Raw genomic sequence first — 22,664 nt, forward strand, 5'->3', positions numbered from 1 at the left:
GTAAGTTTCTGTGTTAGTGGGTGTCTGAGACATTGAAAGCTAATGTCTAGATGACTAGTTAAGCGTCTCTGATAGAAAGCAGAAGTTGCCTCAAAATCTTACGTTCTGGGGACCAGCCAGACACTCATGGGCCTTAGGAGAGTTTGTCCTCGTCGCCGTTGCATGTGGAGTCTAGGGGGGTTGCTGGATTTTATTATATAACGTTTTCAGAAGAGAGAATAAGATCATCTACAGAGCAGAGGATAAGATAACTTTTTTGGTAGACAAGATGGCTTTGGGTTCTACATATCAACACAAACTGGCTGAAAAGCTCATGATACTAAACGACAGGGGGAAAGGAGTTTTGATCCGAATCTATAACATCAAAAAGGTAAGAGCCTTAGCTAAAGTATTTTCTGCTTTACATTATCATTGTTATTCTTGACTTGTAGCATTTTGATATGCATGGGTGTGGTAGGCTGTTTGGTTATGTTCAGACATGTTTGAAGAGGGTTACTTGGTGATGCTCAGTAAGTAACCCCCTTCAAAAGTGTCTGAATACTCACCAATGCTTGACTATTACCAAGGACCTCTGTGTCCAAAAGGATTTAGTGCGTCCGGCGCCCATCTGATCATGCTGGCAAATTCTTTACTTTCATCTACATTTAAGGAAAGTCAGCTTCTTACAATAGCTATGAATCCAAACCAATGTATTTTTTTTTTTTTTTTTACTGCATCTGTTAAGTAGAGATGAAAAAATGTCTATGAGCGATTCAAACTCCATAAGCAATCTTTTTGTAAACACCTACTAAGCAAATAAGATACTGGCTAAAAATTAGCCAACACCCTTTTAAAACAGGAATCAGCTATTTCGATTCCTCTTCTCCTTTTTGACTTTTATGGATATTTATGGGGAGGTGGCTTTACATTTTGAGAGTATAGGCCAACTGGGACCCGCAAAGCTACTAACTATGGGTGGTTGTAGTAAATGTGTGCTTTCACATAAGTTTACTGTGCATAAACTTATAATTAATGGCCCAGATTCAAGAAGCAATTGCGCCTGCGTAACCATAGGTTACATAGCGCAATTGCTTACTTGCTCCGGCGTTACGAATGCTCCTGATTCAGGAACATCGTAACGCAGACTGCAGCCTAAAATCTGCGTGGCATAAGGCTCTTATGCCACGCAGATTTTAGGCTGCATTTTTGCGATGACCGCTAGGGGGCGCTCCCATTGTGCTCAGTGTATAGTATGCAAATTGCATACTAACACCGATTCACAATGTTGCGCGGGCCCTGCGTACGCAAGTTACGGAGTTTCCGTACGGCGTCTTTAGCGTAAGGCTGCCCCTTCTAATAGTAGGGGCAGCCAATGCTAAAGTATACCCGCCGTTCCCGCGTCGTGAAATTTGAATTTCACGTCGTTTGCGTAAGTGATTCGTGAATGGCGCTGGACGCCATTCACGTTCACTTGGAAGCAAATGACGTCCTTGTGACGTCATTTGCCGCAATGCACGTCGGGAAAGTTTTCCGACGGAGCATGCGCTCTACGCTCGGCGTGGGAGCGCGCCTAATTTAAATGATTCCCGCCCCCTACAGGATCTTTTACATTAGGCGCCCTTACGCAGGGCAATTTTAAAGAGTGCACACGCAATTTACGGAGCTACTGCTCCGTGAATCGCGCGCAGCGCAGATAATTTGCGGGGGCGCAGGGCAAAAACGCTGCCCTGTGCCTCCGTAAAAAAGGGGCAAATCATACCTGAATCTGGGCCAATGTCATTAACATCCAGATACCTCCAAAACATTTTGGGGTAGATCCACGTACAATGGCGCATTAGTGCGCCGGGCGTAGCGTATCTAAGATACACTACGCCGCTGTAACTTACTTTTTTTTGTTTTGAATCCTCAACGAATTTGCGCCGTAAGTTACGGCGGCATAGTGTATCTCTTGCGGCGTAAGGGCGCGGAATTCAAATGGATGTAATGGGGGCATGTTTTATGTAAATACGTTGTGACCCGACGTAAACAATGTTTTTTTTTAACTGCGCAAGCGCCGTCCCTGGGGGTATCCCAGTGCGCATGCTCGAAATTTAACCGGAAGAAGCCAATGCTTACGACAGTGACGTCATTCTACGCAAATTCCTATTCGTGAACGACTTACGCAAACGACGTAAAAAATTCAAAATTGTACGCGGGAACGACGGCCATACTTAACATTGAGTACGCCACCATATAGCACCTTTAACTATACGCCGGAAAAAGCCGAACGAAAACAATGTAAAAAAATGCGCCGGGCCGACGTACGTTCGTGGATCGCCGTAACTAGCTAATTTGCATACTCAACGCAGATTTCGACGGGAACGCCACCTAGCGGCCGCCGAAAAATTGCAGCTTAGATCTGACGGCGTACTAAGACGTATGCCTGTCGGATCGATCCCAGATGCCGGCGTATCTTGTTTTGTGGATACAAAACAAAGATACGACGCGGGAAATTTAAAATTACACGGGGGGACAGTAGATACGCCGGTGCAGTGTCATATTCTGCTCCCTATCGCAGAATCCTGCGGAAGTCACGTGGCGGCCAACTGCGCATGCGCAATGCATTCCAACGGCAAATGCGATGCGTTCCAGGGGATTTACGACACTACCCTTCAGTGAACCATCACAATTTGTCACGGAAGTGACGAGGAACCATACACAGAGCGGCGGAGGGGCGGGAGAGAAAGAGACATACAGATGTAATGAGAACCATACTGTATCTGCATGTCTCTTTATCTCTCCCCCCGCTCCGTGTATTGTTCTCATATCTGCATGTCTCTTTTTTTCCCGCCCCCCCCCCCCCCGCGCTTTTTGTATGGTTCTCATTACATCTGTATGTCTTTCTCTCCGGCCCCCCCCCCCCCCCCGCTCTGTGTATGCTTCCTCATCACTTCCGTCACAAATTGTGATGGGTTCACTGAACGGTAGTGTCGTGAATCCCCTGGAACGCATCGCATTTGGCGTTGGAACGCATTGCGAATGCGCAGTTCGACGCCACGTGACTTAGGCTGCATTCTGCGATAGGGAGCAAACGGTGACACTACACCGGCGTAATCCTTTTGTGGATCTGCCCCATAGTGTCCACTACCCATGTTTACTAATCAGCATCACTGTTGCAGTTTACTACTGTGGGTTCATAGCAATACAGGGATGACTTTTATTTGATTCTCTTCAGACTCCTCAAGTGAAAATGATGTAACAGCTATATATGGTGTTATATAGAAATTAATATGTCCATATTTATTCGTATTTTCTGACATCAATAAATTCCTCCCCTTCATCCACAAACCAGGTGGACAAAGAGGGAGGGATTAAGCCTCATACACACGGTCGGACTTCAAACAAACATTTCCGTGGATTTTTGTTTGAAGAGCGTTGGCCGTAAACTTGGTATGCATACACACGGCAGGACTTTTTCAGCAAACTTTCCCAAAATCTTGTGTTTTTTCAGCTCTTTTCTGCTCTTTACCACCACCCTTTGGTCAACTTCTGCTATTGTTGGTTGATCTTATCATTGGTTCTGAGCATGCGTGCTTGTACTTTGGACTAAAGTCCGATTGACTTCTGTACACACGATAAGATTTTGCACCGTAGGACTTTTGTTGCCTAAAAGTTTGTCCGTTTGCAGAGTGAACTTTTGTCCGAAAAAGTTTGTCCGATGGAGCATACACACGGCCGGATTTTTTTGCAAACCTGCTCATTTTGAGGTTTGTTGTCAAAAAGTCAGACCGTGTGTATGGGCCTTAAGTTGATTTTTCCTATTCGTGCCACGTATATGGCTAACCTAAATGCCCTGTACACACGATCGGACAATCCGATGAGAACGGTCTGATGGATTTTTCCATCAGTTAACCGATGAAGCTGACTGATGGTCAGTCGTGCCTACACACCATCAGTTAAAAAAACGATTGTGTCAGAATGCGGTGATGTAAAACACAACGACGTGCTGAAAAAAACGAAGTTCAATGCTTCCAAGCATGCATCGACTTAATTCTGAGCATGTGTGGATTTTTAACCTGCAAACGTGCCTACAGACGATCATTTTTTTTTTTCTATCGGTTAGGTATCCATCGGTTAATTTTAAAACAAGTTTCACATTTTTTAACCGATGGGGCCCACACACGATCGGTTTGGTCTGGTGAAAACGGCCCATCAGACCATTCTCTTTTCAAATGTTTTTTATTGTATTTTTCAAAGATACACAATAAAGCACAAATAAGAGTCATAACAATACAACAGTTTCTTAGTCATACTTTGTGTTCAACAGTGTGCCTGGGTAGGCTTCAAATTATCATTTTACTAAACAGTAACCATATAGGACCATCAGACCATTCTCATCGGATTGACCGATCGTGTGTACGCGGCATAGGGCAGAAAGCCTGCTGCTGATCATAAGTGGGCTATAGGAACCCTTTTTGTTTCTAGTGGATCATCGAAGGATTTTTTTGCCTTTACTAGAATAGCTTTCTTTAAATAAACTGTGCTTTGCCCACACATGCCTGTGCACTTTTTAATGAAAGCAACAAATAGGACCAGTGGATGTTTTACTTGAACTCAACCACAGACCTAACATGGCAATAGGCTATCCTATTTTTTTATTATTAAATAGATAACAATCCCCTGTTTGTGGTGCTAGCAGAAGTATGCAGGGCAAAGCAACAAGTTTGCTTTTATACACCTCCGTTTCCCAATACCCATACCATAGACGGATCGCAATGGCAACTCTGCCCATGCTCCAGGGTTCTGTGCAGCCTCCCTGTCACATTAGGTTGTACACTGTGTTGCTAGGGAAAAGCACTTGCCACGTCATCCTGCATGGGCAATTCAATACATTCTGAGGGCCTGGGTGAAAAGCAGTGGGCTTGTATGTAAAAAAGTGAACTCAGAGGGCCCAGCCTGGGCCCTCTGACTTCCAGATTCACACACAAGCCCACTGCTTTCACTTGGCAGCTCAGAGTGTGGCCTGCTTGCCCCCAACTTGTGTGCATGCTCACGACTGAGCAGGCCAGTTAAAGAGGGGCTGTACTGCATACCTCCCAACTGTGCCTGATTTCGAGGGACTGTCCCTGATTTCGAGCAATGTCCCTCTGTCCCTCATTCTCCTCATTTGTCCCTCATTTTGGTCTGATCTAGATGAATGTATATAAAATGCACTTTTTATCTATCAAAAAGTGTTTCCCAGCACTAAACTTTCATCTGATTTCTAAATTGCTGCATTTGTAAATTACAAAAGCCAATATAAAGAAATAGTAGTGGTAAAAAAAGCACTTGTGGGTTTAACCAATCTTATTTTTGTGTACATTTCTCCTTTAAGGGGGCGTGGCAAGGGGTGTGTCCTATGCCTGCATACTTTTGCTGATAGGTGTCCCTCATTCCCATCTCAGAAAGTTGGGAGGTATGGTACTGTATTGGGTAAAGAGCTGAGCAGAGAGAGCACCGCTAGGGGTAAAGGGCTTGCTTCATCATCCTGTGTAGGTGAAACCAGAAAAACTCAGGAGGCCTGGGTCAGGCCTGAGTTCGCTTTCCCCCAGCGACACAGTGTAACACCTAATGTGACAGGGAGGCCTCACGGGCCCCCTGGGGCATGGATTGGGTCACCATTGCGACTAGGGTTGCCACCTCATCCCTTTAAAAAGGAACACATCTGAATTACACAGATTCTGAGGCTAATTTAATGCAGATAAGGCACCAAGTGAGTTTAATTACCACCTTAATCAGCCACAGAACCTGTGTAATTCAGATGTGTTCCTTTTTAAAGGGATGAGGTGGCAACCCTAATTGCGACCCCTGTGACCCCTCAAGCTCCCCCTATGGTGGGGGTATCATGGTGTGCAGTAGAAGTGAGGAGAAGTGCTAGTGGAGGTCAACTTTTGCATTGGGGCCCACAAGCTTCAAGTTACGCCTCAGACCTATACCCAGAAGTATTCAGTACTTTTTATGCACCTGATGAGTAAACAGAGTGATGTGGGGGGAAAAAGAAGAGTTAACGTGCTGTTAGGGAGGGGGATCATTAAAGTAAAGCTGTACTTTGAGCATTTTAAAATGAGGCTATGCAGGCCTAATTATTGCTCTTGGAACAAGGTTCTTTTTCGCAAAATTTTTGATTTTTCTTCTCCATAGTTTATCAGGACTATAACTATGGAGTCTATTTTTATTTATTTATATTTATTTATATATTAAACACTGTGTAGTATATTTTTAAATGTTTTCACATAAGGTTTGCACAACTTTCACCCAGAATTCACACACTGTCCAATCTGATGTTTTTCATGACATGAGCAGGACTTTTAGTGATTGTCACACCGATAGGATGGTTATTATAGTCACATGATCTGAACCAAAGCACCTACCTACAGTGCCTTGAAAAAGTATTCATACCCCTTGACATTTTCCACATTTTGTCATGTTACAACCGAAAACGTAAATGTATTTTATTGGAATTTTATGTGATAGACCAACACAAAGTGGCACATAAGTGTGAAGTAAAAGGAAAATGATAAATGGTTTTCCATTTTTTTTTTTTACAAATAAATATCGGAAAAGTGTGGCGTGCATTTGTATTAAGCAACCCTTACTCTGATACCCCTAGCTAAAATCTAGTGAAACCAATTGCCTTCAAACATCACCTAATTAATAAATAGAGTCCACCTGTGTGTAATTTGATATCAGTATAAATACAGCTGTTCTATGAAACCCTCAGAGGTTTGTTAGAGAACCTTAGTGATCTTAGTGACCTTAGTATCATGAAGGCCAAGGAACACACCAGACAGGTCAGGGATAAAGTTGTGGAGAAGTTTAAAGCAGAGTTAGATTTTAAAAATATATCCCAAGCTCTGAACATCTCATTGAGCACTGTTTAATCCAGTATCCAAAAATGAAATTAGTATGGCACAACTGCAAACATACCAAGACATGGCCGTCCACCTAAACTGATAGCCCGAGCAAGGAGAGCATTAATCAGAGAAGCAGCCAAGATTTCCATGGTGACTTTGGAGGAGCTGCAAAGATCCACAGCTCAGGTAAAATATTCTGTCCCCAGGGCAACTATTAGTCGTGCACTCCACAAATCTGGCCGTTATGGAAGAGTGGCAAGAATAAAGCCATTGTTGTAAGAAAGCCATAAGAAGTCCTGTTTTCAGTTTGTGAGAAGCCATGTGGGGGACACAGAAAACATGCAGAGGAAGGTGCTCTGGTCAGATGAGACCAAAATTGAACTTTTTGACCTAAAAGCAAAATGCTATGTGTGATGGAAAACTAACAGTGCACATCACCATGAACACACCATCCCCACTGTGAAACATGGTGGTGGCAGTATCATGTTAATGGGGATTCTTTTCTTCAGCAGGGACAGGGAAGCTGGTCAGAGGTGATGGGAATCTGGATGGAGCCAAATAAAGGGCAATCTTAGAAGAAAACCTGTTAGAGTCTGCAAAAGACTTAAGACAGCCAGAGATACAATGGAATGGTTTAGATCAAAGCATATTCATGTGTTAGAATGGTCAAGTCAAAGTCCAGACCTAAATCCAATTGCGAATCTGTGGCAAGACTTGAAAATTGCTGTTTTGCAAAGAAGAGTGGGCAAAAATGGCACTCTCTAGATGTGCAAACCATTATGTAGCGGTCACCTTCGAAAGGGCCCACTGATTTGTCCCAGGTTCCTTCCCCAAGTTGGTGTAGTGGCAGCCAGCAACAGTCACTTTTTCTGGCTCAATGAACAGGCTAGGGGTGTTTTTTTATGGTTTATTGTAAACCTGAACCTGGATAGGGTGTAGGGAGCTGTGGGATACTCCAACAACACTGGACAGCAATAAGAGGACACTCTTTGTCAAGACCTCTCACCTCAGTCCCTCTAGTAGCCACCAAGGAAATAAGTAACATTGAGACCCCATAAGAACTGCCCCAATTTTGGCAAGTTAAGGACAGAAACAGCAAACAGTCACTAGGATCCTTCACTCAGGTCTGTATTCACAATGTCCCTGTATACTTGGATGCCTCCTTCCAATATCAGCCAGACATTTCTCCAATGAATTCTCTAGACCAGATCCTCAGTGAAATCCCTTAGTTAGTTCCATAAATTCTCAGCAAAACAGCCCCCCAGCTTTAGCATAGCTGGGACTTCAAAGTAAATCTTCAGCTGGGCCCTCCAGGGATTGGCTCAGACAACATAAATATTCAGGCTGCTGATTTGCCTTTCCCAACTCACTGCATCTAGAATCTTCCAAAAAGCCAGGAATCATGGAACCAATCAAACCTGCAGTCAGTAAAGCCTAGAACAGCCCAGGGAAAGCACAAACTGCTCCAATGATTACAGGGGAGCCAAAAAGAACTACATTTACCTAACTTTTCTAAAAACCTATTTAGGAGGGTGCTATATTTACTTTATGTCTATTATGAATGCTCCTACTGGATTCACCTTACCAACCACCAGGGACGTGCAGTGAGGTAAGTGACTAGGGAGGCACTGGCTAACAGTGGCGGCTGGTGCTCAAATTTTTTGGAGGGGGCGCAAACAAATGAAAAAACAAACAAGACAAACAAACAATTGCAGCCTCACTGTGCCCATCAAATGCAGCCACTGTGCCCATCAAATGCAGCCACTGTGCCCATCAAATGCAGCCACTGGGCCCATCAAACACAGCCACTGTGCCATGCCATCAAACGCAACCACTGTGCCATGCCATCAAACGCAGCCACTGTGCCATGCCATCAATTGCAGCCACTGTGCCATGCCATCAAACGCAGCCACTGTGCCATCAATTGTCACCACTGTGCCATGCCATCAAACCCAGCCACTGTGCCATGCCATCAAACACAGCCACTGTGCCATCAATTGTCACCACTGTGCCATGCCATCAAACGCAGCCACTATGCCATGCCATCAAATGCAGCCACTGTGCCATGCCATCAAACGCAGCTTTGTCACCACTGTGCCAATTATCACCACTGTGCTCCAGTAATTATCGTCACTGTTCCCCAGTAATTATCGCCACTGTGCCCTGTAAAATGCTGCCCCCCCCGCCCGGCACAGCACTTACCTTTCTGGGTCGGCCATCCTCCTTCCATGGTCCCTCGATGTCTTCTCCCGCCCTTGATGACGCTGATTGACTGAGACGCCTGTCAGTCTTATCCAAGGAACGTACCCCCCGTGCGTCCCTTGGATAAGTATTTGAAAGCCGATTACAACCTGAGGGCTGTACTCAGAAAGCCTATCAGAGCCGCTGGCTCTGATAGGTACTTCCACAGCCAACCAGCAGCCGTTATTCAGATGGCTGGCGCTCACCAGGGGGCTGACCATCTGAATAGACGGCGGCAGCGGCAATACATAGATTCATGCAATGCATGAATCTATGTATTGTATCAGTGGGAATCAGTGCGGAAACGAGAGAGGGCGGCGCTCCAGCGCTCTCTATGGACGCACCGCCACTGCTGGCTAGTATCAGAGCCAGATACACACAGGTTACATAGGCTGCGATCGTTAGAGCGAGAGCAATAATTCTAGCATTAGACCTCCTCTGTAACTCTAAACATGTAACCTGTAAAATGTTTTAAAGCAAGATTTTTAAGTACTGAAGTTAGACGCCATTCCATGAGTGTGCATGCTTTTAAACTGTGGGATATGTTGGGTATCAATTTACTGGGCGTAACATCATCTTTCACATTATACAAGTCTCCGAGCTACGACCCTCGAAACTCTATTTCTTTTTCCTAATGTTCATGGCAGGTGAGGCTCTATCCCACCTGCCTTCCCTGACTGCACGTCCCTGCCAACCACTCTGTTTCCACCACTCCTCATGTCAATCCTTCTACTGTCTTCCAATTGTCCAATGACAAATCACGCACAAAGCATAGAACACTGATACCGCCCCAACTACATTACCAATCTCATCTCAAAATATCAACAAAACCATCCTCTCTGCTCCTCCCAAGACCTCCCACTCTCTAGCTCCCCTGTCACTTTCTCCTATGCTCGCCTCCATGACTTCTGCAGCGCCTCTCTCTTATTCTGGAACTTCTAACCCCAATCTGGCTATCTCCTACTCTGCTGACTAGTCAGTTCTTTAAAACTGCAACCCTTTCACCTGGGGTGCCTTGACGGGGCTCTGTAGCTTACGCATGTATTTGCAAATCTGTGCAGAATAAAGCCCTGTTTTTTTTAACGCATACTGTTAGACAGGATAATTTGGTTGGTTGCAAGCTGGTTGGTAAGTTGAGATAGGAATGTCTTTGGTTTTATTTTGCATGCTTTGCCCTTCCATGCATTCCTTGCTGAAAAGGCCAGTTATAGGTGAGGGCAGTGGCCATTTGTTTGAACCCTTCAGAGAAGCCTATCCTGCCTTCACCTAATAAACTGTGCATTTACTTTCTCCATCAGCTGATTCCACAATTCCTTTTGCATCACTAGCCCCTCCCTGTCTCCCTTTATTCTCTAAAGAGATACACAAATTGTGGGCACAATACAGTATAAATCTTATAAAACAATAATAATATTATTATTATTGGCAGTGTCAGCCAACCCTCTCTGCCAATCCCTACGCTGGCTACCGATCGTCCAGCGATTTAATTTAATTCAAAATATTAACCACAACATACAAAGCCATTTACAACTCTGCCCTGTGCTACATCACCAATCTTGTCTCCAAATATCACCCAAACTGTCCTCTCCTCTCAAGACCACCTACTCTAAAGCTCCCTCCCATGATTGTGTCCAGGACTTCTTCAGATCCTCTCCCATCCTCTGAAACTCTCTACCTCAATCTGTCCGGCTATCTCCTACTCTAGCTGCCTTCAGGCAATCCCTTAAAACTCATCTCTTCAGGGAAGCCTATCAAGCCTCCAAATAATCTTTTACCACTTCTATCAGCTCATTCCCCACAGTTACAACTTTTTGTACGACCTGCCCCACTCTATAAGATTGTAAGCTCTTCTGAGCACTGCCGTCTTAATCCTCCTGTATTTTATTGTATTGTAACTGTATTGTCTCTGTTGGCGCTATATAAATTCTGTATAATAATATTATTAATATTATTATTGTAACATCGTGAAACTTTAATTACTCCTTGTGGAGCCCCTTGGATTCTAGGTCCATGCAGTATAGAGAGTTTCAACTGCTTCTTGTATAGTCACTATTATATTAGGTAGATGTATATGAGCTTTGTGTTTCTCAGCTTTCAGTGGGTGTGATGAACACACACTTATTTCCTGTCAGTTACATTCTTCTTATAGCTATGAGGAAGAGGAAGTGAAAAGCCCTGTGCCGTCAAGATACAGTTACTTCTTTTTCTGTCAAAGTGACAGCACACATATTTTTCAATAATAGAAAAAGATTATTACAAATAATGTCATAACTCAGCCATACATGCCAATCTCTTAAAAACACAAGGACATTGTCTCTTAACAAGGGTGCACGACTTCTTTGGGGTCAGTTCACCACATTCAGTAATGCTACCACTTTGTATTGTTTGTGAAATTAAAATGTAGCACTACCCCCGAAGGAGTTGCTGGTTTGTTTTGGGTGGCATGTTACCTCATGGCTCCTCCGCCGTCTAGGGGTGTATAGTAAATGTAGCCGTAACAGAATGTCCACGACAGGTGTCTTTTTCCATGCTCTTTATTACCCAGCCGGGTAAAAACAATAAAACTTGTGGTGATAGAAGAGTTGAAGAAAAAAGGAGAAATAGCAGATTCAGGCGTCGCAATAGGGAAACAGTCCTGCTTCCAACAACACTTATAGCCAGATTCACGTATGGCGGCGTATCTTTATGCCGGCGTAGCGCATCCCATTTGCACTACGCCGACATAACATAGTGAGGCAAGTACTGTATTCACAAAGCACTTGCTCCCTAAGTTACGTCGGCGTAGCGCAAATGGCCCGGCGTAACCCCGCCTAATTCAAAGTAGGCATGTGGTTAATTTAAATGGGCAGGCTACATTTAAATTAACCGTGACCCCATGTAAATGAGGGCTGTTGGTACGGCGCATGCGCGCGCATGCTCAGAATCACGTTGCAAATACTCATTGCTTTCGACAAGAACGTAACCTACGCCCAGCCCCATTCACGTACGCTTACGCAAACGACGTAAAATACGAAGGCTGTTCCGTTGTCCATACCTTGCATGGGCTGCGCCATCTTTTTGGTGGTTTATCTTTACGCCGGAAAAACGACTTACGTAAACAGCGTATCGGGCTCAAGTAAGTTCGTGAAATCGGTGTATCTAGGTCATTTGCATATTCGACGCGTAAATCCACGTACACGCCCCTAGCGGCCAGCGTAAATATGCACATAAGATACGACGGCGTAGGAGTCTCCTACGCCGGTCGTATCTTAGCCAAATTTAAGCGTATCTGGTTTCCAGAATACGCTTAAATATATGGCGGCGTAAGTCTTTTTGAATCCGGCTATTAGTCTTCTTCGCCACTCCAGCCGGAGTAGGTATAGCGTACCTGGACAGGCCTCTCTCACTGACCTGGCAGCCAGAGTATCACTTGGAACTTAGAGGAAAAGTCTCTGCCACAGACCCTCCTTAGGATTGAGGTAGCGGAGGTAATCCTCCTTGATAGACTTTGGCCTGGATCTCCTTCAGGTAGTTTGCAGGTTCCCGACTGACAGGTGACCAATGTCCAGCCTTTCAGTAATCGGTTCCCTTGATCCCCAGTGGATTGTCGAGACCCTATTGGATTGCCAGCCTCTCTTGGCTCTCCTCAGATGGACTCCCCACCTAACAGCTTCCTCTCACTGGGAACACGCTTGGGATCTTATCAGGATTGGGGACCCAGTCGATTACTGAGGCCCCGCAACAGCTTTAAATGTTCAGGACCAACATGGTTCTGGAACCAGGAACATGGCACGTGCACCCTGGCATGGAAGGCCATTTCTCCGGGGTGCCGTGATGCAGTCACCCTAAAGGTGGGTGCCACACTCAAAGAAGACGACCCATACCAATGGCGTCTGTCTCATAAATACCCTCCCCCAGCATGCACAGCGAGGAGAAACCCTCCTGATAGGCTGCTGGGGAAAAGCACCCAAACCTCGACTCCATTGCTGCCACCTATCGTCCTGGGGTGGGAACAGCACCCCAGGAACAACAGAATAAGCCCACAGCACAGCCAAGCTGAGACAGAGACCCAATTTGAACAAATTAACTGGATCAGAGCCAATTAACTCTCTGATCCCCCTCTAAATTTAACAAAGCACCGGTACTTGGAAGTAACCAGGCGCTACATAAACTAAAAATTATATTTGCAATTCACAAAAGGCTTTAGCGCATGAGGCATTATTTATTATTTGTCGCATGTCCTATTCATTAACTAGAAAACACAGTGGAACTATCTGAGTCAGGGGAAAATTAAATAATTCATTCCAATAAATATGGAGTCAAAAAAATAAATACCACTTATAGTTGAATAAAAATGTCTTGGCAAGAATTGGGAAATTAGTGCATACCTACTGTATGCAATATATAGGTACATGAATCGGACCTGAATATTAATACATTTTGATAAAATAACTAGTACAATTTACAGAACTGTTGCAATTGTGCAATATACTGTTGTTGACAACTACAAATACTTAGCTCAATTTTCACGCATTTATTAGATTTTGTTTCAGATGCATTTTTCATTTTGAGTGTAGCTCTATGAGGATTATTAACTTAAAATGAAACTGCAGTGTGCTCACATAATTTGTAATAAAAACATCTTTGCCTTTCTGAAGCTTCCCTCCAACTACTTTGCATATTATTTTATATATACTGTAAATCTGCTGCAGAAATCTCCCTCCACTAAGTCTGGCTGCATCCATTTTAACTGTGGGCAGCTGAAGCTGCTGCCTGTTCACTTCCTGGATTTACACAGACACACAGAGGCACACCTCCAGCTCTACAGCTCTCATTGACCCTCTTATGACTCACCCCCCCTCCCTTCCTGGCAAACTCTCACGAGAGTGAGAGAGAGCTGTGCATGATGTCATAAGGCTTTTTACCAGACAAGAAACCGGAAGTGGGCTATATAAGGTATTTACTGGCAGGATTTTTTTTCTACTATCTAAGGCCCCGTACACACGGCCGAGGAACTCGACGTGCCAAACACATCGAGTTCCTCGGCGTGTTCAGTCCTGGAGCCGCCGAGGAGCTCGGCGGGCCGAGTTCTCCCATAGAACAACGAGGAAATAGAGAACATGTTCTCTATTTCCTCGCCGAGGTCCTCGTCGGCTTCCTCGGCCGAAAGTGTACACACGGCCAGGTTTCTCGGCGGAATTCAGCTTCCGACCGAGTTTCTGGCTGAATTCTGCCGAGAAACTCGGTCGTGTGTACGGGGCCTAACGTTAAAAAAATGGGCAGGAGATTTAATAGATGGAAAGTTGAACAATTGACTGAAGGTCCACTTTAACCACTTCAATACCAGGCACTTTCGCTCCTTCCTGCCCAGGACAATTTAGTTTTCAGCACTGTCACACTTTGAATGACAATTGCACTGTCATACTGCAATGTACCCAAACAAAATTTTTATGATTTTCGTCCCACAAATAGAGCTTCCTTTTGGTGGTATTTAATCACCACTGGGGTTTTCCTTTTTTCTAAACAAATTAAAAAAGGCAGAATAAAAAAAAAATGTTTTTCTTAGTTTCTGTTACAAAATTTAGTTTTCTCCTTCACTGACAGACACTGAAGGGAACTGATGAGGCGGCACTGTTGGGCACTGATGAGGTGGCACTGATAAGGTGGCACTGATGGACACTGATATGTAGAATTGATGGGCACTGATAGGCGGCACTGATATGCAGCACTGATGGGCACTGATAGGTGGCACTGAAGGGCACTGATAGGTGGCACTGATGGGCACTGATAGGTGGCACTGATGGGCACTAATAGGTGGCACTAATAGGTGGCACTGATGGGCACTGGTAGATTGCACTAGATAGGCAGCACTGATGAGAAGCTACTGACAGACATTACTGATTGGCATCTGAAGGGCACTGACAGACGAAAGAGTAGTAACTCAGGGGCGGGATTTTTTCTCTATGTAACGAGGGTCATAATTAAAAATGTTCATTTAAAAGTGATTTCTCTTGGTAAATAGTTGAAAGAAAAGAATACGTACAAAAAAAAAAAAAAAATTATATAAAATAAGAAAAAAAGAGGTAAATAAATTGATAAACCACAAGTGATGCAAGACCACAGAGGAGACGTGAAGGGCGGAGCTACCGTGTCTCGCTGTCCCGCTTGCTGGTTGAGTCTGATGTGGAAAAAAAAAAATGAAGGGCACTGACAGGCATTACTGATGGGGCACTAATTGTCACTGTTGTGGGCACTGATTGCCACTGTTATGGGCACTGACTGGTGTTCTTGATGGGGCACAGACTGGAAGCTGATGGGCACTGATTGGCAACTGATGGGCACATCTGATGGGGGCTGTGCTGATAATCAATGTGCTTATTATCAGCACAGACCCTCCCTATGGCAGAAAAAGCCTCCAATAGGCTCTCCCTGTCAGCGCAAACCAGCCCTGTCCGCCCCCTCTCTCTCCTGATTAGCTGACTGTGATTGACAGCAGCAGGAGCCAATATCTCAGCCAATCAGGCGGTAGAGTCTTGAAAGGCCAAAACACTCATGGACATTGCTGGACAGTGATAGGGCTCAGGTAAGTATTAGAGGATCTGAGGGGGGCTGCTGCACACAAAAGGCTTTTTATCTTAATGCATAATATAAAAATCCTTCTGACTTTACAACCCCTTTAAAAACTGAATTTTAGGCATGTATAAAAACAGTTAATGCATTCATCAAAATAAAATCTTTAAACCAAAAGCAAACATGTATTATATTGCAGCTTACCCAATCTTAGATGTAATGTCTGCATTTTCACCTGGTCATCTAGCCAGTAAATCTGTTGTTTTTCAATAGAACAAGTTGTCGTGCAAATGTAGCAGTTAGCGGGTTTAGACAAACCATTTATCACTGACAGTGGTGCTTACAATGTTAAAGTGAAACTACACTGCATTTGAGCCCCACAAACCAAAAATGCTAGTTAAATCATTTTTATTATTCAAAGCACATTTTGTTGACAAATCACTTTGAAAAACACCCCCTAGTATTTATGGCTGTGGCCATCTTGAGTAAGGGCAGATGATTCATGTAGCATTTAAATCCTCGGATCCACCTGCCCTTAGCTCAGGCATGCAAACAGGAGAGGATGTGTATGATATCATTTGCCTAGGCATGGAAACCATGAAGTAAATGTAAAAAAAAGTTTAGAACAAGAAAATATGATATACTTTCCTATCCATTTACTAATGCTAGCAGTATAAGGATTAAAAATAGTCATTGTCTATTGAAAGTGTGAAGTTCCACTTTAAGCTTTTATTTATTAATGTAAGACTTTTATCCCAAAAGGAAATCACACCAGGGGCAGTCCTCTATTCTCAACTCATAGGATACTGTATACAAGCCATGTGGTGACTTTTAGGCTTCTGATTTATTACATACAGAGGGGTAGATTCAGGTAGATTGGCTTATTTTTTTGCGGGCGTAGTGTATCTCAGATACGCTACGCCGCCGTAACGTATCTCAGATACGCTACGCCGCCGTAACTTAGTGAGGCAGGTTCTGTATTCACCAAGAACCTGCGCCCTAAGTTACAGCGGCGTAGCGTAAATCTGCCAGCATAAGCGCGCCTAATTCAAATTGTGAAGAGGTGGGCATGTTTTATGATAATAAAACATGACCCCACGTAAATGACGTTTTTGACTAACGGCGCATGCACCGCCTGTGAAAGTAACCCAGTTCGCATGCTCCAAATTAACCCGCAAAAAGCCAATGCTTTCGACGTGAACGTAAATTACGCACAGCCCTATTCACGGACGACTTACTCAAACGACGTAAAATTTTCAAAATTCGACACAGGAACGACGTCCATACTTAACATAGGATACGCCTCATATAGCAGGGGTAACTTTACGCCGGAAAAAGCCTAACGTAAACGACGTAAAAAAATGCGCCGGGCAGACGTACGTTTCTGAATCGGCGTATCTACCTAGTTTGCATATTCCTTGCGTAAATCGACGGAAGCGCCACCTAGCGGCCAGCGTAAATATGCAACAAAGATACGACGGCGTAAGAGACTTACGCCGGTCGGATCTTAGTCAAATCTATGCGTAACTGATTCTAAGAATCAGGCGCATAGATACGACGCCCCACACTCAGAGATACGATGGCGTATCTGGAGATATGCCGTCGTATCTCCTACCTGAATCTGGCCCAAGGTGTATTAGGCTATATTGCTCTGGCGTTTGTCCTTTTTTAGTCAACTAAGCATGACAGTACATTGCAAGGAGTACACAGTAAACTTTGCCAGTTAGCAGAAGTGATAAGAGGCTGTTGGTCAACCCTGCACTACACCTTGATAAAAGAGGGACAGAGTTGTCTGTGAGATACATAGTGGAAGTGGCTGCATCAACTCTTAAAGGGACACCACCTTAAATGCTCCATCATAACAGTTGGGCTCCAACGAGCTGGCCAGCAGACAAAATCGTGTATCATCTCCCCCCAGTTAGAGTTGCCCAGTACAAGGTTTGGGGGGGGGGGGATTGTGTCCTATAACAATTATTATTACTGCAGCATATAATCGTTGCAGCATATTTTTCTTACCGTTTATTCATTACACTATATTTCATCTTTTGTTTACCCTGTTGTAATATACTTCTTGATATTACTTAACCAGTTGCTGCATCATTCCTGGTGACCATGTACCTTGAACATTTGGGGTGTATATACAGATATCTATAGTAAACGTTACCCTCTCAGTCAGGTGTGTCAGTGTGTGTGGTGTTGTTTAAAGTTGTGGGCACAGGAACAGGGGACGCATCAGTTGTTTATTATGAATTGTATATCTGTATAGCACTTAAAGACACTTTGATATTTAATATTCTTTTAAAGGGTTTGTGGCAATTGCTACAGATTTCATAGGAGAACAGACAGTTCTGTTCCAGATGAAATACATGAATTAAGAAACAAAATGCATGAACGATTTTAATTGTTTTTATTCATGGGAGAAGATTCATTTTGAGGATATACTGATTATGTGTCATTGCTTTGAGATTTTTATCTTGTGGCTATCCTTTTCCTTCTGTTACTGACAGCTACACTCAAAGCCTGATATACATCCGATGGATGGATGGCTCCAGCTCTCTCAATCGGATGTGCCTCAAGCCTGTCACACTTCAAAATGGCATGCCTCACACAGCCACTGGATTTTGTGCAATCAAACAAAATGTATGTAGGGCAGAGCTCAGTTTTGACATCAGCACAGGTGTGATATGCCCCTTCATATTGTTTTGCTTGTGAGTACCCATTAATTTTAAGTTGGTTTTAACTGTAGTGTGGTTTTCACTATGGGATTCCCTTGCTTCTTTCTGGCTATGTGGTAATGTCGCTGAGGCAAAGGTGAGTGAATTTATTCAGTGGCGGTGTGAGACATGCCGGTTTGAAGTGTGACAGGCTTGAGGCACATCCAACTGAGAGAGGTGGAGCCATCCATCCATCGGATGTATATCAGGCTTTGGGTGTAGCTGACAGGCTGTAGTTTGACAGGCTTGAGGCACATCCAACTGTGAGAGAGGGAGCTGGAGCCATCCATCCAGGTAAAATCTATCAGTCTAAAGCACTGTAATGCCACGTACACGCAAAAAACGTGGATTTTTTCTGAGGGAATGTTGGCTCAAACTTGTGTTGCATGCACACGGTCACACAAATCTTGTCGGAAATTCCGATCGTCAAGAACGTGGTGAAGAACAAGAAGTAAGACGAGACGAGATCAATGAAGTTCAATGGGCAGTTCGGCTCTTCTGCTTAAGTCTGAGCAGGGCCGATCCTCCCTATAGGCTCACTATGCAAGCCGCTTAGGGCCCCGCAAAGCTGCGAAGGGCCCCCCAAATTACTAGAGGCCCTGCCTGGTGAGAAGTCATTTTCGCCCCCTCACCCCGCTTCTAAACTCGCTGGCTGAGTCATTTCCGACAGCAGAACACCCCCTCCCCCCACTTCTCAACTTTCTTTAATGCCCCCGCTTCTCATTTTTAATGTGCCATGTCATTTTGCTTAGGGCCCCAGGGAGGTCAGGATCGGCACTGATTCTGAGCATATACGTGTTTTTTTGCGTGTCGGAATTGCATACAGAACGTGCTCGCAATCTTTTGTTGGTGTAAATTCCGACAGCAAAAGTCCAATGGAGCATACACACGGTCGTAATTTCCGACCAAGAGCTCACATCGGATACTGAGGCAAAGCTATGTGACACTATGTCAGTCATGCACAGAAGCACTGCTACACATAAATGCAGCTTAAAGGGGTTGTAAAGGTAAACAAAAAAAATGCCCTAAATAGCTTCCTTTACCTTAGTGCAGTCCTCCTTCACTTACCTCATCCTTCGATTTTGCTTTTAAATGTCCTTATTTCTTCTGAGAAATCCTCACTTGCTGTTCTTCTGTCTGTAACTCCACACAGTAATGCGAGGCTTTCTCCCTGGTGTGGAGAAAGCCTCTTGAGGGGGGAGGGGGCAAGCAGGAGTGTCAGGACGCCCACTAACACACAGCTCCTTTCTCTATCTGCAAAGTAGAGAGTGTCCTGACTTGCCTGCTCGCCCCCTCACCCCTCAAGAGGCTTTCTCCACACCGGGGAGAAAGCCTTGCATTACTGTGTGTAGTTACAGACAGAAGAACAGGAAGTGAGGATTTCTCAGAAGAAATAAGGACATTTAAAAGCAAAATGGAAGGATGAGGTAAGTGAAGGAGGACTGCACTAGGGTAAAGGAAGCTATTTAGGGATTTTTTTTTTTTACCTTTACAACCCCTTTAATACAACATTGCACACAATTTGGAGAGGGAGCCCACAGTGGAAAGTACACTAAAAGGGCTGTTATCCTTTTCTTTATTTTTTTTAATGAATACATAAACTGGTGTTTTTGGGGGGTATGTGATGGAAAGGGTGAGGGAGCATTTGAGACCAATTAAAGAGACAAATATCACTGGGCATATGCAAGCCCATGAAGAGTAATGCCTCGTACACACGATTGGTTAAACCGATGAGAATGGTCTGATGGACCATTTTCATCGGTCAAAACCGATCGTGTGTGGGCCCCATAGGTTATTTAACCATCGGTTAAAAAAAAAGCCAACTTGTTTTAAATTTAACCGATGGATTCCTAACCAATAGGACAAAACCAATCGTTAGTAGGCACAACCATCGGTTAAAAATCCACGCATGCTCAGAATCAAGTCGACGCATGCTTGGAAGCATTGAACTTCGTTTTTTTCAGCACGTCGTGTGTTTTACGTGACCGCGTTCTGACACGATCATTTTTTTAACCGATGGTGTGTAGACGCGACGGACCATCAGTCAGCTTCATCGGTTAACCGATGAAAACGGTCCATCGGTCCGTTCTCATCGGATGGACTGATCGTGTGTACGCGGCATTAGGCTTAAATTATTATAACTTGGCAGTGAAGGATTAATATTTACCCCCTTATTCCTCTTTGCATGCATGGGAAATAGCAGGATGTAGCTACATTGCATTTCGGTCTGTCCTTAAACTGCACGCCTAATGATTTGGAGGCCATACTAGGACATGCAGTCCTCATTAAACTACCCAGGTAGTCTGGACAAATTTAAATGATAGAATTGTTTATCTATTAGCTATACAGACTGATTGAATTATAACTAATATATTTTATATCTTTCACAGACATGCTCAGATCCCAAAACAAAACCCCCCTTCTTCACAGACAAGTCAATGGAGTCATCTCTGAAATACATCAACAAGAAGTTTCCAAATATCGATGTCCGCAGCAGTACGGTAAATACTTAAACAGCCACTACACCAGAACTCAGCTAGAATGTTTGTCAAATGTTTCTTGTTACCATCAGTGTACAGTAGCTCTTCTTATATGAATATTGTATCACATAAAGGTGTCCAGATGTGGTGTTTGGTATCCTGCATTATAAAACAGCACTACGTGTACAAAAACTGCCATGCCATCCAAATATTTTACAGCAAATAGTTTGACAATTTGACTTTGTATGGGTACAAACAGATTGCAAAAGCATATAAATGAACACCAATGAGTTGCTGGTCAGGATGGAAATTTCTTGGTAGTTCTGTTGGCAAGTGTTTTTAAAAGACGCGGTCACCTTTGCAGGCACATTGGCATGGTCTGTCTGTATAAAGCCCCTCTGTATGACAACCCTATACTCACCAATCCAGCACACCCTCATCACTCTTTCTTCCATGGGTTGCTGCTGCTAAATACCCAGTGTTTCTGGGTATGGGTGAAGAAGTGACCTCCTCCAAAGATGCAGCCGGTACTGGGTATTTTGGTGACAGCCGTGACATTTGTCAAGTTGGGGCAGTAGAGCGCTGGAGAAGTATAAGTATAGGTAAGTTGAGAGTATAAGGTGGTCAGGGGTGGGATGAGTGTAAAAGGTGACAGGGTCTCTTTAGAATGGGTAGGCTCCAGATCTGCATAAACTAGGAATAAGAATGGAGGGCTGGAGTTCAAACTCTACAACCCTTACTGTTTGCATGCCTGTTCTAGGCCAAGAACTTATTTGGTAGTGAAGCAAAAATCAGGAGACCCCACAGCTTGTACCTTTTAAAACAGTTCCCATAGTTCTGTCTTCACAGGTTGCACAAAATATTAGGATTTTTGGTTTACCTACAAAATCCTTTTCTTGGAGTATGTCACGGGACAGGGAGGACTTCATGCACATGACCACTTGGGGTTATGTTGACCCTTTCGGGTGAATAGACACTGGCCAAAACGGCAGGAATCCCTACCCTGGCATAACCCTTCTCAGCTTAGTTTAGGTTTAGTTTTGTAGCAAGCAAAGAGCAACACAAGCGAGAGGAGAGCAATCAGTGTCCTGTTAAGTACTCCAAAAGAATTTCACAGGTAAACCAAAAATCCTAATTTCCTAATCACAGGACACAGAGAACATCACATCCATGACTACTTGGGACATCCCAAAGGACTGAACATAAGGGCTGGGCAGCAAGGCCAATATACCCAAAACCCTGTAACAGCATAGGAGGAAGCCCACTACAAAGTTGCCTGCAAGACCATTTGCCCAAAGCGGACAGAGGCATAAATATCTACCTAGTAGTACTTAGTAAAGAGAAGAGAAGACCAGGTAGTAGTATTACAAAGTTAAATAACTGAAGCTTGATGCTGAAAAGCCCAGGAGCACTGACAATCCTTGTGGAATGGACCTTAACTGGGAAAGGAGGGACCTTGCACCTGGAACCATGGGCCTGAGCTGATGAATCCGCCTAGAAATAGTGGATCAAGAAGCAGCCTTACTCTTTTCAAGGACCTTCAGGTAGAACAAACAGGGAGTCAAATTGTCAAATGAAGCTGTTAACTTTAGATAAACGGGAACAGCTTGAACAACATCTAAACAGCCAACCTGCAACCGAAACCTTTCCTGTGATGGTATTCAAAAGCAAGAGACATCTCCACACCTGATTGGAGAAAAACCACCACCTCCCTCTCCCCCATCAGAATATAGAGATCAGCGCTTGCAACCATTGGCTGCATGCGTTAACTGAATGCTGGTTTTCCAGCATGACTGCTTAACAGAAGCTGTTGAACAGATAGCTGTACA

At 44.1% G+C, this 22,664-nt stretch overlaps 1 protein-coding gene across 1 annotated transcript in view; it reads left to right on the plus strand.

Annotated features, from left to right (window-relative positions):
• NCKAP1L (NCK associated protein 1 like) overlaps positions 1 to 22,664 on the plus strand; it is a 273,575-nt gene continuing 250,911 nt past the window's right edge. The window contains exons 1-2 of the mRNA XM_040340760.1: positions 1 to 370; positions 20,746 to 20,856. Of these exons, the coding sequence (XP_040196694.1) occupies positions 269 to 370; positions 20,746 to 20,856 (213 nt within the window). The 5' untranslated portion in view covers positions 1 to 268. The remainder of the gene's footprint in view (positions 371 to 20,745; positions 20,857 to 22,664) is intronic.

Source organism: Rana temporaria, chromosome 2, assembly GCF_905171775.1.
Source record: "Rana temporaria chromosome 2, aRanTem1.1, whole genome shotgun sequence".
NCBI lineage: Eukaryota > Metazoa > Chordata > Amphibia > Anura > Ranidae > Rana > Rana temporaria.